Source organism: Falco naumanni, chromosome 16 (assembly GCF_017639655.2).
Source record: "Falco naumanni isolate bFalNau1 chromosome 16, bFalNau1.pat, whole genome shotgun sequence".
In the NCBI taxonomy this organism is placed as follows: domain Eukaryota; kingdom Metazoa; phylum Chordata; class Aves; order Falconiformes; family Falconidae; genus Falco; species Falco naumanni.
In genome coordinates, this window is record NC_054069.1 from 3,343,664 (window position 1) to 3,362,376 (window position 18,713).

Consider the following 18,713-nt stretch of genomic DNA (forward strand, 5'->3'; position numbering starts at 1 on the left):
GAAATGTGTGGTGAAGGCATTTCTTGTCCCTCCCCAAAGCACATCCTACCAGCTGTGAGATGGCTACATGCTTCTGATCCATTTTCTCAGCTGCCTCGGGACCTGAGGTGTCTGAGGTTTATCTTAGAGGAATGTACCAGCTGTGATGGACAGATTAAACATCTCCAAAGTTTAAGCTTGACATTGCAATCCTCTCCAGCTGCAATGGAACATGAATTTGCAGCTTAAATTTTGAAATGGGATACATGGGGAGAAGCAGCACAGGAAACATCTGAAAATGCAGATATGCGCTGAAAATGACTCTGTAAAATGGTATCATGGCACAAATTCTTGCTGGGTCTTTCTGATCTAATGCTCTTTTCAAAACTCAAAGGATGATTTCTTTTTTTAACTACTGATGCAGCAAACCATCACCATGGGGTCTGAAGCTCCAGCCGGGTTCAATCTCTCTCTTACGTCATAGCTAGTAATAAAGATTCCACAGCTGGAGCTTTGCTGACAGTCGATAATGATGCATGAGACAGTATAAAATCCACATTGCCCTCCAATAGCTGTGTTGGTTTTACAGGGCTAGCGGAGGTAGAATTGTATTCTTGTCAGCGGGGTGAACAAATGTGACTCAGAGATGCATGGCAAGCTGTTCTGTTTAAGCAATAATATTTTTTTTCAGAGTCCCTTTGCTGACCATAAATACCGCCATCCTCAGACTTTAAAATGCCATCTGTTGGGACTTTGTAATGCACTTGCGAAGGATGGTGTGACTTATACAGCACTGATGTAATTATATAGCGTTGCAGAACCAAAGCTGTGACAAGCGTACCCTTTCTAAGGGATGAGTTTGCTTTTAGAAGCTTTTTTCCAGAGGGAGAAAAGTTACCATCAAATGTCACTAATATTGTTCCCAAGCACAGGTATAAGGTTCAGGCAGGTGTGAGACAGTCCAGAGGATTCACCTTGCCAGAGGGTCGGTGTGATCAGTTTATGCGCCTTGAGTCTTGTTATAGCACAGTCCTTGTTCATCTTGGCAAAATGCATTGGGATCAGTAAAGTTAAATACATTTGGTTCTGGAAACAATGCTTAATGCTTTGGCTGGGCTACAGTGAGTTCTAGAGGCTTGAGTCTAGTGTTACCTTCCTTTGTACTCTCCTGTCAGATCCCACCCTGTGGACCCAGGAACATGTGCGCCAGTGGCTGGAATGGGCCATAAAGGAGTATGGATTAATGGAGATTGACACCACCATCTTCCAGAATATGGATGGCAAGGAGCTCTGCAAAATGAACAAGGACGACTTCCTCCGAACCACCTCCCTCTACAACACAGAAGTTCTGTTGTCTCACCTCAGTTACCTCAGGGAAAGTAAGTATTGCCCCAACTCCCCCCAGCCTTAGCACGATCTGCTGGTAGGATAAGCTGCTGTGAGTATTTGACTTCTGCGGCTCTTCTTGCAGAATAAATAATAGCAAGGGTGAGGGAAAAAGAACAGAGAAAGGCAAACAGAGAGAACAAACAAAGAAGGGAGGAATAAAAAGTGGGTTGGAAAGTTAATTTTAACTTAGATGGAGTTACTGGTGCTATCAGAGAGGTGAAGAACTGAGCAGGGCTCTTAGGAAGATTAGATACTCTTAACGATAATAAAAACATCTGTGGCTATATGATAAAAATACATAAATTTGCTGTGAAGATTAAACCAAACATTAACTGATGTGTTATGGGCAAATTATTCCATAACTTTGCAGTTAGAGGGCTGCGCACTTTCTCCTAAGGCTTCTGGTAAAGACTGCTTCAAAACAGGACCCACAACTGGCCAGAGCTGGAGATTTTCTATGTCCCTGGAGGCCCAGATTTGTTGGAAAGAGGACAAAATACAACAGTGATTCCCCAAATGCAAGCATGCTGAAGCAGGTGTCATGGAAGTGACCCAGTACTCAATGAACAAGTTTTGCTGAACCTCTTTGTTGCTACTGTCTGTCCCACACTAGAGTATGTGGTGGACCCACTACTCCTTTTTGCTGTATTAAGCCCCTGAGACAGAAGTTGTGAGCAGTCTTCTGAGCTACTTCTGGAAAAGCACAGCAGCCCAAACAGGAGAGATCACCTTACGGTTAGCACACGCTCTTGAGGTGGGGAGTCTCAGATTCAGACCTTTCTAAGACCTCCTGTGCAACAATGAACATGTCCGTAGCTTCTGAATGTCTCCTCCCCATCTATAAAGTGGAGGTAAAAGAATTTCCTTTCTTCAAAAGGGTGTACTTAACCATAATGGCATTATGATGAAACCAGAGAACTGGAGCTAAATCCCACATGCTCCAATATATTTTCAAGTGAAACAGCTTTTTATAGGAGTATAATTATTTGAGGACTGAAAAATCAGGAGAAGGTGCCATGAAGCCAGGTGGGAGGGCAGAAAGAGAGAGAAAAAAGTGTATTTTCTCCACTGGGAAATCAAGTTGTGATGTAAAGGCAGCTTTACATCAGTGTACTGGCCAGTGCAATAAAGCAGCGAGACAGCATTTATTTGGGGTGTTTCTTCAAAGCTGTTCAGCACTGGTCTCTCCCTGCCTCTGCTAAAATCAGTGGGAGTTTCACAGATTATAGTGGGATGACTTAGATCACAGATGGGTGCCTCTCTAAACCCCACCTTTATTTATTTTTTATTTTTTTTTGAGAAGTCAAGCCAAGGAAATGATTCACAACAAATAACCGAATTGTTGGATTTGAACAGTTTTTGTCCCTTGTGACTTCACAATAAAATAATTTCCCATCCAAAATAATTTGCCAATTTCATCCTGTTTCATCAGCAAAGAGCTGCTGGTTCACAGAGCACTGCAAGCTTATTGCAGACGCAAACTAACTTTCTAACGAAGGTTTGCATACAGAATTACACACTTTTATGGGAAATCGTAAGGCAGTTTTGTGAAGCCAGTGCTGCTTTGACCAAACCTGCTGACTTTGGCTGGGTAAATCAGACGCTTTGTAACCGGAAATGTTTTTAAATTCCCACAAGATAAATACTCAAGTGAGACACTTGAATTGTCTTATTGATAAGACTTGAGAATTGACAGAAAGAGATGAAGGACTTGTATGTTTTTCGAATCAAACAACCAGGCTGAATTTGGAAAGGTTGGCAGAAGAGTTGAATTTTTCTGTTTCTTTAGCTCCAGACAACCTCTCCGGTGATAGTCTCGAGTGTTAGGTGTCCCATTTCTCGGGGTGTTCAAAGGGAGTATCAGAGGAATTGCGTTCTTGCTCTCATGGCATGTCTGAAGACCTGGATTCAATTGCCACCTTTACCGTTTGCTGCTGTCCATTTGTTCAGAAGCAAATTCCTGATTGATCCCACCCACCTTTACATGCCGGAAGTCCCTAAATTAGAAGTCTGGTCACACTGGTCTCCATTTATAGGAAAGAAGAAACAGGGCACGTTGAAATTCGGAATAGTAGCCCCCTAATTCACACATTGCTTTTAAATGCCTGAAATTAGGAGGAATAAACCTTTGCCTCGGTTCCTCTGGGCTTCAGTTTTACTTTCTGTAAAATAGAGCTAGTAATCCTGCCTTCTTGTTGGTCTTGTCAGTTGAGACAGCAAATCTGTGGAACAGGGATTGTGTCCCGTGTCTCTCAAGACCTAGCATGATGGAGTCCTAATGCAGTTGCAACATTTAAGGGCTGCTGCAATGCATGCTGAATAATAATCATAAAAATATAATACTTAGCCAGGGGAATGTCTACAATGATTTCTATGCTATTAAGCCAGTGCAAAACCCAAGCAACTTTGCTGCATTCAGACAAATTACTTACTCTGGTTTTACATGGATGCATATGAAAGGAGAATTCAATCCTGGTCCATCCCCAGCTTTTATGATTATAAATTTCTCTCTGTTCAGCCCCGTGGGCTGTTCTAAGACGTCATGCGAGTGCTGTCCTTATTAAAGCAAGCTCCTGTCTGAGTGGAGGTCGGGCAGCCTCTGAAGAGCATTCCTTTCCACGCAGCTGTTCCTAGCACTGCCTAATGACAGTCTGGTTTCTGGATTGCTGGTTAACTCCCTCATGGAGTAACGCCTTCGAAAGGAGCTTATTGTTTTTCCAGACCGATTTCCAGCGGATGTTTAGTGCCGAGCCTCTGAGCTCAGTGCCATAGGGAGATGGTCTTTTTTCACGAATTTTCCCCTTTTGTAAGGTTGTTTGTTTCAGAGACAATCAGCTCTGCTCCTGCTTAGGGTGGGGAAGACGTGATGGCAGCAAAACACAGGAGAACTTTGCGGAATTGCAGATCGACAGACTAGATTACATCTGCCCAGTCTCCCTCTTGAAAGGTGTTCATCCTCTCAGGATGTTAAGCTGGATATGTGATGAATAGTGAATCTTCAACTTCGGTGTTTGTTTTCCAAGCAATGAAGCTGATCTGAACTTTCTGAGCCTGTTTGCTAGCCAGGGAAGGGGATCCCCCGAAAATTAGCTTCTCAGATGGTTTTCAATGTTTTACACTCCTGATCAGGGTGAAAACATTCTCAAAACTGCCTATGAAGTATGTTATTTTGCACATCTGAGTCCAGATTGAAAAAATAAACCAATAACATCTGCAAGACCTCAACAGAAGCTCAAACTTAGTTTTGGCAATAGAAGGTTTAGGTGAGCTATTTATTATATTTGAGACTAAACCAAACTCATATCACAGCACCTTTAGTCTTCAGGGAAAACATAGGTCTGGATCAGAATCGTGCGGTTGTTTCCTGGTTCCATAACCTATTGAGGCAGTCAGGAATTCAGACATCTCTGACCTTTTGGAGATTTCAGACTTGCAGAACACAGTTCTGCAGCACACTCTGTCCTTTGGAGTCTCTCAAAATACCCCCCAGTAGTTTTTTTCAGGGAACTTACTGTCCATCCTCCCCCAGACAACCATCTTTCTTTAAGTATTTCTTCCAGTTTCCTCTCCAAAATTGTGAAGCCATGCCTTGGCTTTTTCTTCTTTTTGTTCATCCCGCTGCACCTTTGGACTCCAGACTGCCTGACTGCTGTGCCAGTACCTTTTTTCAAACACAGGCTGCCTGGCGAATCTTCCCCAGTCAGCCAGTGGGCAGTGGAAAGGGAGATCTGAATGTTTTCATGCTATGTTTGGGATGAACATCAAAAGAAGCCTGAACTGTCACCTCCTGTCCTTTTTCTCTCTAGTGATGGGGGGTCGGTTGTGTGTGGTGTGTACTAACGAAAAAAGCCTGAAGAGGAAAGAATGAGACTGTGGCTAGAAGCAGAAGCAGAAAACTGCTTTGTGGTTTCAAGCCATATATTCATGCCAAACAAAACTATACTGCTAAATGCAGCAGAAGCTGATTTTACCAGGACATGTGGAGGGAAGGCCGCATGGCCTTCAGAAGGTGAAAATTAAAAAGATTTCCAGGTTAAACAGCCTTCAAGATCGTGAAACCAAATTGTTCCTGCATCTCAAAAGTATGAGCTGCCTTGTGAAAAGGAAGGCTTTATGGGGGAAAGAACTTTCCTGCCCTGTTTTTCAGTCCTTTTGCATCTTCCTCTTTAATTAACACAAGAGAAATAAAAGCAAAAAGGAAAAGGTGGGGGCTACCATAAGATAACAGATTCACTATTAATTATAGGGGAACAGCCCACACTTTATTAATAATAGCAGTGTTTTCAGAAAGAGCTGATTTAATCCAAGGTGTCACCGACCCAGTGAGAGGTAGGGGGAATAAATAAATAAAAAAAAAACCAACAAAAATTCATTGCAGCCAAAGTTTTGCCCAGGGACAAGTAAGGGAGGGAAAGCCTCTGTCTGTCTGTTTGCTTCTCTCTGTCCTGATCTGTGTCTCTGCCTTTCTCTCTTTTCCTCCTTCATTGAAACCCCTTAATAGGAAACACATTTCCTTTTCTGTGGCGTTCCCACCAGAAACCTCAGACTGTCGGGCAAAGGTGAGAACTTTTAGCAATTAAACTGGGGGAGGCGCCGTCCCTTTCCAGTGGCTTGGGCTGCATTTTTTAGTGTAAAGTAGCTATAGGTTGATCATACAGGCTTGTTCAGTGCTATTCATCACCCCACCCCCACCTCCTCAGCCAGTCAGTGCAACCAGGCATTTGCAGCCTATTTAGTCATAGAAAACTGTGTTTCTAAATTCCCCAGCACTTCCCTGTCTGGCAGGGGCAAGCTAGGCTGGGTGTTGCATTCAGGATCTACTTCAAATAACCTGAAAAGGAGAAAGTGATGGACAAGAGTTTCCCCACAGATATTCAGCAAAGAAATGTGAAAGCTAGAAACCATCTGATGAAAATGTGAGTTAGGTGGACAAAGCAGTTGCAATTTCTCCAGCAGCAGCAAAAGACTAGCCAAGCTCTCTAAATATTTAAGCCAATCACTTTAGCTCTCTGCAGCTTTCGCAGTCAAGGTACCCTTGGGATCCCTTTGCACTCTTTACCTCCTGGTTTACCATGTTATCCATCCCAGTCTTTTGAAACATCCCCTCTTGCAGCTTCTGGTAGCATCCATCCTCCACTCCCCATAAGCAGTCTTTGTTTTCCAACACCTTCTGCTTCTGTGTACATGCTGGCTTGTGCATGTCTTTGGCTTTGTTTGCATTTGGGAAAGAAAAGAAATCCATAGGAACACGAGGCCAATAAGATCCAGCACCTGCAATGGCTATTACTTCTGGCAGTGAACTGCCTAATCCTCAGCTCTCACAGGAAAGTGAGACATAGTGTGAATACTACTGAGGGGCAAGTGAGGTCAGTGTTATTTGGGATCATGTGGATTAGAGGAATGTGGAGACTGCGTGGCTTAGTCACAAGATCCTAATCAGTTAGTATTATAGTACCCACAAAACAGGTATTCTTAGCCCTGCCAAAGGATCTGGGGATGCTCAGGGGCAGCACAGCATATACAGAAATCTATACTGTTTGCTATGTGTTGCTTAGGACCAAATACCTTAAAGGGGACAGAATCTCACTGAACAGAGGGCTGTGTAGATATGAAGAGCAGAAATTGTCTGTAAAGCACTTCTCATCCGTACCCATCCATGGCAAGATTGGTGCCCTGCTCCAGTTCACTTCATCAGTCCCTACAAAGAAGGACCCTCTGCCTTGTTAAGAATGTCACCACCTGATGCAGTAGAAACTTTTTTCAAAGAGCTGTAGGAAAGGTAAGCCTAGAAGATTATGTAGGGTAAACATATATAACTAGACAACCATGAAATGTGTATTACATGCTGGCTTCCAGGAGCTCACAGGGCCTCTTCCTCCATTTCCAGGAGAGTTTGCAGGAGAAAGAAAGCTTAGAAAGGGACATTTCCACCACAAGCTGTACAAAGCAAAGACCCTCCCCATGGGTTTTTTTTTTGTGCTCCTCTTGAATAGTTTTGTTTCAAGAGGGGCTGGTTGGAAAGGCCGCTCTGAACCAAGAAAGCTACTTTCAAATTCCACAAAGCATGGGAGACGCTGGAATACAGTGAGATTTTTGCAGCTGTTGGCCCAATTCTAAGCATGTGACACTCTAAAAATGTTCAGATCCTGACAGTGCAATTCATGTCACTTCTACTGTATGTTCCTCACACAGGAAATTTCTCTATCACAGCTAAAGAGAGAAAAGCTTCTTCCTTATCCTGTAATGCAATCTGTGCCATATTAATTTCTAGAGGCTCTGCTGGGGTAGATGTTGTACCTGTATAAATGCACTATTTATAAACTCACCCTTTTATATCAGGTTGATGTACTAAACCTCACCTTTTCTGTCAGTTTTCAACAGAGGACATCCAGGTGCTCAGTGAAGGAGGCAAATGTCCTTATTTTGGTTTGCAAGTGGAGAAACAGTAGCACATGTGACACACCGTTACCAAGCTTTTAAAATAATTTCATATCCATCATAGAAAATGTGTACCTAATTGTCTGAAAAATTTGGTCTGTAGATCCTAGTGATAGCATTTTCTACCCGTCTGCGTGGTTCTCCACTGGCAGAGCACATTCAAACTGCAATAACTCCTTTTCTTTTCATTATAGGTAGCTCACTGCTGGTCTACAATACTCCACCCCACACAGAATCTTCCTCACGTCTTGCCACCAAAGAAGGTCAGTCTTTTGCATATAAATGTCATGGCTTCCTGTGCTCTCACAATGTTTTTGATTGGGTTAAAACTAGACCTTTGATATAATACCCTTGGAGTGAAAATGTTCTGATCTGCTATGCGTGCACAACGTGGTTAAAATAGAATAATTCACAATTTGCAGCCCTGTCCATGCTGAAAATCACATCTCCACTTGTCCAGCCAACAGTGTGGCATAATCATAAAATCAGTCATAGAATGGTTTGGGTTGGAAGAGACCTTAAAGATCATCTACTTCCAACCCTCCTGCCATGGGCAGGGACATCTTCCACTAGACCAGGTTGCTAAAAGCCCCATCCCGCCTGGCCTTGGACACTGCCAGGGATAAAATGTGTATCTGCCGTTTTCAGGAGCTGACGGTGGTACGTTTTCTGTTCTTTCTGTTACACAGTTTGAAATCTCAGATATATAGCAAGGACTGCGACACTATTTTTCCCTGAGTGAGTTCATAGTTGAAAGGATAAAATTTTCTCACAATAAATTCCATTATTCCATAAAGGCCACTCAGGTCTTCCACAACTATTCGTGAATCTGTCAGCTAGTTTCAACCAGCAAAGAAGGCCAAGTGTATCTTTTTGACACTTTCATTTTGGAACATTTTGATTTCTTTTTCAAATAGCCCCAAATTTTTAATCTATTTGAAATTCTGATCATGTAGATAGAGCTTAGAAACCTTGAAGTTTAGAAGCTAATAGCACACTTGAGGCTCCTTCAGGCTTTTGAGTTGTTTAAGTTTTTCAGGTTTTTCTCTGCAGCTACAGTCCTGTTCCTTTTCCCTATTCTTAATGAAAAATTATATTCTCAGTCATGATAAAATTATGAGAGTTGGTGTGATGAGTATGGTGCACATTCCTTACCTACATAAGGCAGTAAGTCACAGTTGGGTGGTTGAACTGCTAAAGGCCAAACAGGGTGTTAAAGACTGAAAATCCGGTCCTGTGCTCTGTAACCTACTGTGTAGACCTAGGATCCTTGGGTTTGGTCTTCTTTTCCCTTTGTGTAACTGCAGGAACACCAGTTTCACTCACTGAACTGTGTTCAGCTCCTCTGTCTGAAAAGGTTCTGGGAAAAGTGTGAAATCTTATGCCTGCTATATGAGATAACCCACTTAGGAGCAGTCTGCTCTCGTGCTGAGACAGTTTCCTCACCCCATATATAAACATCTCTATGCTTTTCAGGAGGACATGGCTTCACTGATGAGCCCCAAGTCTGCATTTCAAAGAATAGCAGGCAAAGGCAGAAAGTCTTCTATTTAAGCAGCTGGAGAGAGGCAAACACCACCACCAGCACCCCCCACCACCACCCCCCCATTTCACTGAAAGGCTACAGCAGGCTGAGACCCCACATTTAACAAGCTCCTGCACGGTGTGCCTGGATGCTTCATTGACTAGCACTGCTCTTAGAGCCAGCGCTTCTTTCTCATTGCACCGGGCTGCATTTCACCTCCAACATCTGTCCTGGACCCAGGACACAATATCAGTGCTGGTTTTTACAGCAGCTCCTTTTGTCTGGCATATAACTATCCACTTGAGCTGTCTGCTCCCTGGCATGCTGTTCTCTCTTTATGAGACAGGCATTAGTTGATAAAACACGGTACATTACAGAGACAAAGCCACTCGTTTTTTTCTGTGGCTGACTACTTTGACGCTAACGCTCATCTATTTAAAATTAATAAAAGCTAGGCTTGCTCCTATTTGAATAAAACAGACACACACGCACGTGTTTCTCCACAGTTTCCCCTATAAACACACACGGACATCCAAGACTGTGCTCTTTCTGTCTCAGGCCAGGTGGTTGCTAAAAATAAAGGGAGGAAAGCCGTGATTTTTTTATTAAAGAGAAATGCTTTGTGTAAAATTACACTCCTCTGAATGTTTTATACCCTTTATCTTTTCAAGTTGGGCCTAGAGTCACTCAGGCAGAAAGAAATCTGAGGGAAAAAAATGTTCCTCCCCCTCCATTTTTACTGCCCTCAAGTGTGTTTCTTTAGTGCAGCTGAGAGAAGTTTGCATTTGATTTCTGTCAGCTAGGCGTTTGTAACTTTACATGGTACTTTCATCATGTGTCAATAAAGGACTAAACACACCCCAGGGATAGTCAAATAAAAATTAAGAACTAGCATAGAAATGTTGAAATCCCATCTATTCCTCTCCCATTTCTTCCTACAATGCCTGAATTTCCTCTGCATTCATGTGATGCCCAAATACTGTTCTAGGATACACCAACCCACTTCAAACTACTGTAACTGATTCATGCTCCAAATATTATTTGTGAGGTAAGACGATGGGATAAGAGACATGTGGACATGACAGGCTGACAGATAAGGAATTGGGGGAGCAGAGGGAAGTGTCTTGTCCAATATCACAAAAGAAACTCATGATGAACATAGAACTGGACTTGGAATTCCTCGGCCTCGGTCTAGTCTGTTTTAGGCAACAAGATTTTCCTTGCTTCCTTTTAAGTTTTTTTAATGGGCTGGCATCAAGATGATGATATTCTTTTGGAAAAGGAATTTCAGAATGAAAATAATGATTTATTAATAAGTATTTTCCTGTCTTCTTAACTTCTCAAAAGATGAAACATTTTTCTTTATGTTAGTACATCTTGAATCTACTAATCCTGCAAACAATTCTCTCTGTCTGTGAATAAAACCAGACAAACAAATTCTTCTAACCACCTTCCTCTGAGGATTCAATAGCAGGATGAGGTGATCAGGTAGTACAATAAATGTCAGAGATAGGAAAAAAATACTGGTTTCTTCACTCCTCCTGTAAGTTTTCTTGCGTGTTCTCTAAGATCACATAGCTAATGCAAATAACCTGCTTGTGCAAATTCCAAGGAGAAATGCATGCTCTTTGCGTACGCTTACACTATGCTTTATACAACATATTACACCCACATACTGGAAAAAAGAACCTACATGGCACAAAAAGGTACAGCTGCAACAGGACAGATGCAGATGCTTCAGATACAGCAAACAGCTCTACTCTCCCCCAAACTGGTCACGGACGTAGCTGTGTAGCCGCAGCAAGGATGGTGTCAGCCAGGAGCATGGGGCACCACTTGACCTGTGGCCCATGCTGGCAAGGGCAGCGCTGCTGTCACAGGACAGGGTTTCACGCCGTGGCTCTGGAGCTGTCAGCCTTGGCTGGTTGCAGCTGCAGACTTTACTCCCTTTTTCCCTTCTATTTTCTGCCCTCTCACTTCTGCAATGCCAGCTCTGCATGCACGAGAACCTGTAGCCCTGCTTTAGGAGAGTTAAACTGCTTTCATAGCAGAAACAGAAACTGTAAACTTGCACAGCTGGTGCACACAGCACACGCGTTTTGTTCTTAGAACAGATAGGTAGAAACCTTGTTGTGTTCAAAGGACTCTTGTTGCCTGAGCTTCTTTGCTTTTCAGCCTCATAAACACTCAAAACTATGGTATTTAGCGTCATTGGTACAAATTGTCTTCAGCTGCCTTTGAGAAATAAATTGCTTTAATGAAAATCACCAGTATTTTTTGGCTAGAGAACACTTTTCTGGAAAATGAAACGAGGTTGCTCTCATTGCTGAATGGAAAGATTTGTGTCCCACTCCCAGCACTCCACCGGAGAGATGGGCTGTTTCATTTTCCGTGACTGGAGCAATGACTGACCTACTGTAGGTACTGGAGACATGGGAGAAGAATCTGAGACCACATTATCTGCCAAAGTCCATGGGGATTGTAAATTGCTTGCCTTCAGAATGGTGTCATTTAAGTAGGTTTCCATAGGGAAATGGAAAGTATATTCACATACAACATCATTTAGGAGGCCGAAGGGTTGTGTCCCGGATGGTTGTGAGCATTCTGGCCTCAATCCAACACATTTTTAAAGCCTTTGCTGGCTTTTAAGTATGTTGGGTTCTGCATAAGTCGTGTGTTTCATACACCAGCCTAAATACTGTGCAGGATTTGAACCCAAGCAGGGCAGTGCTGGCAATTTCTGAAGAGGCAGAATCATGATGTGTTCATGTGTGAAATCACATGTGTCTAAACAGGCACGTAGGAGTGTCTGGTGTGGTATATGTGCTGCTTTGTGGCATGTGCTGATACACAGTGAAGTGGGTATCTGTGCAGTGGAGGTGGCAGAGTGGGATGAAGGGAGGCTCGGGATGAAGGGCTACACCCACGCATCATGCGTGAGAATTCAGTGGAATGATTTTGTGTGGCAATTTGTCTCCAGCTTTCAGGTTATGTATGATTTTGATTAAAAAGCTGGATTCAGCATGGGTCTCTATCCTCCGGCACCGTCTTCTGCATACGTCAGGCTCAGCCTAAGGCAAAACAGTTACCATAGAATAGCAGTAAACCAGCACTAGCCCAAAGTCCAAAATCCAACCTCAATTCAAGCAGAACACAGGAAAAACTGCTCTGCTACCTGCACTTTCAAAGAGGGAAGAAATTGGTATGTGAATACGTGAATATGGATGTAGGAGAGAAATTGAAGGAGTTTGTCTGTGGCTATCCCATGTTTATATTTGCATTATTGAAGTGTTTGTGTGAACAATAAGGATGTTTGGGTATAAGGTGTGTTTGTTTGTGTGTTTTGTTAGGTCGTTGGCAAATTTAAGAACACAAACAAATCAGTGAGCTCTGAAACTCACACAGTGTGGTTTCCAGTGGTCTTGTACCCCTGTGCATTGTGAGCCCCTAAGGAAGAGTTTACTGATGTTGGAGCATTAATAAGAACTCTCTCACACAGCGTCCCTGGTACCTAACAAAATGTGAGCCCTTCCAGCTGCTTTTCTCGCTTTCAGGGCCGCAGTCTCTCTACTCTTTCCCCAGCAGTTTCCTTTAAATTGGTAGGAACTCTTTAAAACTCATCTCTCCCACTCGCCGCATTCAGTGACAATTCCGGGCAACAGGTCCAAATGTTTTGGGGGACTGGAGAGAGAGGTGCAAAGAGACCACAGGCAGCATGGTTGCGTAAGCACGATTCCCACAGGAAAATAATCTCAAATTCCCGTATAAAATTCTTCTCTTGAAAAGGCCATTTTCCAGGTCTAAAAGGTTGTTGTGTGAAAAGTATTGACCAGTTTCAGTAAAGTCTTCTTTTGAGGGTGTCAGTAAGGCCTCTTGTTCCCAGCAAAGGTTGTAAACCCTCCAGTCATAGTCCTGTCAGAGGAAAAGCAGTTGCAGCTTTATGCCCTCTTAATTGTCTGTACATGCTAAAACATTTGTCGATGATATTTGTGTGCCTGGTGATGAAACATCCCATTTTTAGATCCGCAGCAGAAAAAGGGGAGGTTTTTTTTGGTCCTTCTTTTATTTCAACTGTGTGGCCAAAACCAGGGATTTATGATTTCAGAAGAGACAGTAGCTAGCGCTCTTGGATTTTTCTTTTTTTCTTTCTTTTTTTTTTAATTGTTTTCCTTTGAAATTCCAGAGTTAGTGTTTTGTCTGCTTTCTCCCTGACCCTCTTCAGAGGCAGGCGTGTGTTTTTTCACCAGAAAAACTGGAAACAAAGAATCGTTGTCTTTAAGCTGTAGCAGGCAGGAAACCCAACTCACAAGGGATCACCCTGAGCCAGCGCTGTCCCAGAGTAGACTCCAGTTCTCTGAATTCAACCTGACAGCTTGTCTGGAGCACTTTCTAAGTAACCATTATCCTTCCTTTTCTCCCAGCAAAAGAGCTATTATTTTTTTGCCTAGGGTGCACTGCAAGCTATGTTATTGCACATGCATGGGGGGTTACACGTTTGCTGGGGTGCAGTCCCTTCAGTGAAAAGCTCTTGGAAGCGCTTTGGCTGTTTCCTAAGACAAGAGTAAATTTTTTTCCTGATAACGAGTTAAATGCTGTAAAAATGCTTGCTGCAATGTCTGCGCATGTGTGTGTCTTCCCTTCCCTTTTCTCTTATGTTCATATTGCTGCGTCTAGCTTTTTTCCCCATGAATATGCATTTCTTTTTCTTTACTTCTGCATTTTTCAGTAAGTGCAAACTGCAAGCACGTTAACTGTTTGGTTTTACCCCCTGTGTGCTGGCAGGTAAAATACACACCGTGCTGTCTGTGTATTTGTGCACACTTGTATATGTGTTTTGGATGAATGTGTACATACGTGTGCTAAGGGCGCTCAGAAAGGTGCCTTCCAGAATATGCAATTGTGTGTCTGTTTTTGCTCAGTAGCGTGCCTGTCTGCATGTGGCTGTTTGTGTCTGCAGTCCTGCGTAGCTCAGTAACATGTATGTTGGCTAGAAAGTGACTGCTTTTCAAAGCTGGCTCTGGGAGGGATTCTTAGGACACATACTACAGTCTTCATGAACTGTGCATTGGGACTTCTGCTGCTGCTCTCAAAAAAAGCAACAACAACAACAAGAATTCTCATTACTTCCTCCTTTTCTTCATAATGTGTCTTTGTAAGCGTTGCACAGGGTAACTCAGACATGAATCAGGAAGTTCCACCGCTGCATGGCTCTGGGATGTTTTTCTAGCCACACTTGCACAACTGGGGGCTGTCACCTATGGCTTAAAGCAAACAGGGAGTGACTCCACATTTTGGAGGCCAGAGCCCTCCTCTGAGCGGGTGAGCAGAGCTCCAGGCTCGAGCTTTGGTGTGTAGGAGCTCCTTCATGTCACCCTGCAGCCTAACTCTAGTGAGGGAGAGAGATCGCAGATCTGAAGCTGAAGTGACCTGCTTCAGAAAAGACTACCCTAAGCGTGACCCTGTCTGTACAAGCTGAATAAGTCCCCTTCAAAAATCCTAAATCCTAGTTCTGGCATGTGCCATGTTAAGCTCCAGGACCTGTCTGATGCTGGAAGTAAACGGGCTTCAGCCACAGTACTTTAATCCAACATTGGATCTAGAATAGGAGTTAAGTTGGAAATGTTCGACTGCTCTGATCTATATGTCTATAAGGATAGTAATGCTTAATAACTGGGCTCTCAGCTACTTTCAGAGACTCCCCAAGTTAAACCTGTTCTTCACGTCCATGCTCTGCAACAGATTTGTGACGTAAATCCAGCAGTCAGTCCCCTCCCGCTTAGTTTGAGTTGACTTCAGGTCAAACCCCAATGTTGTTCCAAGCCTGGGCTTTGGTCTCCATGTTGGTTTCTTAAAATAGGTTAATAGCAATATAGAGATGTTTGATAATAGTGGGTTTTTTTTAATTGTGAAATAATCAAGTAGCCTGATAATGCAGAATAGTTGCTTCCTCTTAGTGGAGAGACTTAGGATTATTTAATTCCACGTATGATCCCTTACTGTTGATTCTTTAGCACAAGGAGCAGGACATTGTGGTCTTGAAGCAGAAACGAATGAGTTTTGTGCTTGACGGCACTGGAAAGTCTTATGTAATCCTGAGAACAGTCATCGTAATACTGGCTGTGAATGACATATAGCATGACATATGCCATACGTGCTAAGTAATTGTTTTAATTAGCAGAAACAGTAAATTGAAAAGTACTTCATTGCAAAGCAAATGATACTGTGGGTGAGATTTTGAGGCCTCAGTGTACGCAGTTATGACACACATGTAACTTGTACCTGGGTGTGTGCCATGGGGCTAAACTTGGGAAGCTCATTGCCAACTTGCATGAACCTCTTGCAGCCATTTGAAAAGGCCAGAGGACTCCTTATACTCTGTTCTGTTTTCTAGTCCCATTCCACCGTCTCTGCCACACACTGTCAAACCTCCTACAGAAAACATCCAGAGTCTTCACGGCTTTGTGCTAAGAAAAACTGTATCTAAGCAAATCTCTTGCTGCTGACATTGTGAGGTTTTGCACCATATGTACTGAGCATTTAGTACTTAGAGCCAGAGTGGGCCTGGGAAGAACCTTACAGGCTCTACAACTTTTATGTTTGCTGCCATCATTTAAAACAATGCGTCTAATGTTTCTAGGAGGAGCTGGAGGTGTTTTTGGCTTCCTTGCCCCTCCAGAAACCCACAGTCTAGGTTTCTTCTCTCCAACTGGCTTTAAACACAGCCCCACCTCTTCAATGCGATCTCCAGGAGGTTAAATGACGGGAGTGTGAGGGCTGGATGCTCAGCAGCTTGGCAGAACTTGCTTACATGTTTGGTTTGCAAGCAGCAGTGTTTTTTGTTCCCATGCGCCTACATTGGGACTTCTCCAAGATACCAGAATAGTGCCACCACACACAACTTCACTTTGGGAGGAAAAGCAGTGAGGTCCTATGCCCTCCTTTCTCTCTTTCCCTATAAAGTAGTTGCCGCAAAATAGACCCCAAGTGACCACTTAGATTAATCACAAGTCTGGATCCCCTAGGACACCTGGTTCTGCTTTCCCCATTTAGAGAAGCTAATTTAAATTCCAGCCACCAAGCCAGGATAATTTCTTCCTACTGAAGTAGAAGGACTCATTGCAAAAATCAGACTGTGTTCTGCATGGAGAACCCTGTGGGTCCGATAGCCCACTTCACATTTGTAGCCTTCCCCTTCCCCTGATTTGTTTCATTGAAACCTGTAAGGCCAAGTCCTGTCTGGAAATGTACTGCCTGTGCTCCCTAACCAAATCAGACAGGGTGTTCAGCAGAAGGTCCTCCTGTATTTCTGGTCTGGGCTTTTTTTCCATCCAGTGAACTGGAGTCATTCAACCTTTTTTGGAAAGAACCTCAAGATGCTGTGGTGAGGAATACAATAGGCGATGGCTAAATGACTCCAGTCATTACTGTTATTATCCATCTAAGTCAGCAAGACAGACTTGGTCAGAGGCTGCCAGTGTGTTTCAAAGGGAAACGGAGGCAGTGTTAGTAAGCAGACAGATAATTCACTGAGACTTGGGAAACTTACCTTTATATTCTTCTTGGCTCTGTCTGTATGACTTAGAACAAGCCACTTTCCATCCTCTGGCTGCCTCATCTCCTTGCAGGTATCAGCTCCAGTAAGCAGAGGTTGATGGGCAATTTCTATTGCTTAGCACCTACCACGCTGGGGAATCTAGGTGCCTCCACAAGTTTGCTGCACATGAATTTCTCCAGACATCTACAAAAGTTGGCTTTAGGAAGAAATCCCATCTCAGGGGATGAGAGCTTCTTGGGTGGTTCCAAGCCATGCTCAGCTCTGCGACAGGGCCCCTCTCACAAGGGAAATGCGATGGGGATAGCATTTGCTCAGGCAGAGCTCAGCATCTGGATGCTCCTGTGTTACATATGGTGTTACGTTTCATGACTCTCTTCAGTTTGGACATGCAGTCCCATGGCCATCGTGTTAACCCAGGCATGACACTGCCCACGGGTCTGCCAGCAGGAGCTAACGTTCAGACCAGCCACTCTGTGCCTTGACAGTGAGCCCCAGCAGTTCATAAAGCAGACAGTACCTGGCTGGGAAAGAGCTGTTGCTGCTGCCAGTGATGCCATGACATGATGAATACGCCATCCTATTCCTTCCCAGCCTTGCTTGCAATTAAGGGAGCTACGCCAGCATAGCTGGCATTTCAAATAAAATTCCCCTATAGTGCCTATAAAGCATTTAGTTCATAAATGACTCGGCCCCACTGTATGAGGATACTACCAGCCCAGTGCCCATTGTTCTCCTGGAAAGCCTTATCAAGGCTGGTAGGACAAAATAGTGCCTGAATCTGGTTTGACTGAAAAAGCTCCTATGGCGAGAGCAGGATGAAGGGGCTGTCAGCACTCAGCGAGCAGCTCAGGAAGCGCAGGGACTGTGAGCCTATTGTTCAGTTGAAATGTCCCCCTTTGCTTCTCCCCTCCGCCCCAAGCTCTCACATTTACAAAGCACTGGGTTCTTTTACAATTTTTTAAGAACTTTTAAAGGCTTATCGGAGAGGGTTTGCTCTCTAATGCATCATATCTTAAACTCCGACTCCCTAACGGCTTGTTCATTGGACTGGAAGGACTGCCAGGCGTCTGGGATCGTCCTCGCTGTGGTGTGGAACTCCACCTGGGGATTTTAAGCCCGGGTTCCTAGGGAAGGGAGTCTGTGCCTGTCTGCCCATCTGCCCCCAGCAATATTGGAGCCTATTAGTGTGTTTAGACTAAATGTGACCCAGAGGTATGGGGAACGGGACCGAAGCAGCACTCAAGGTGTGAGATGAGGAGGGGCTGGCGGTTCGGTGGAGCCTGCCTTATTTCCCTACTGCGATGCCATACCTCCTGTGCTTGCAGAGCACAACGTGCAGCTGCCCTCCTCCTCCATGGCCCACAGCCTCAGCCAGGGGATCCCTGGGACACATTCAGTTTCTTCCCCACATCTCCTTCCTTTTTTGCACCAGAGTCTGACAAGAAACTGCAGGGGTTTGCATAATTTAGCTCATTTCTTGAACTTTACAGGACAGCCTACCTAATGCCCTATCTTGATCTTGCCAATTTTGCCATGTTCTAAGCCTTTTCTCAGTCTTCTGTATAGCCTAGCAGGCTGTTTCACGACTGTGTTTTTTCTGGTTTACATTTAATTCCAGAGGAATCAATGGATTTTGAAAGGGGAGTTGCACAGCAGAGGATGAGAATTTCCAAATGGCACAGAGCGTGGTGGGGTAGGAGCCGAGGGAGATTTGGGGTGAGAAAGTATAAACCAAGGTTAGAAAGGGTCCAGAGACCAATGCTGTGCAATCTCTTCCACACAGCCTGATTTCTGGGAAAGCCAGTTCATCTGGAAAAGGCAGCTAAA

General features: G+C 43.9%; 1 protein-coding gene across 5 annotated transcripts in view; it reads left to right on the top strand.

The window, feature by feature from the left end:
* FLI1 (Fli-1 proto-oncogene, ETS transcription factor) overlaps positions 1-18,713 on the top strand; it is an 89,337-nt gene that overhangs the window by 61,238 nt on the left and 9,386 nt on the right. For all 5 annotated transcript variants that reach the window (XM_040615930.1, XM_040615931.1, XM_040615933.1 and 2 more), the window contains 2 exons: positions 1,155-1,358; positions 8,001-8,069. In XM_040615930.1, the coding sequence (XP_040471864.1) occupies positions 1,155-1,358; positions 8,001-8,069 (273 nt within the window). The remainder of the gene's footprint in view (positions 1-1,154; positions 1,359-8,000; positions 8,070-18,713) is intronic.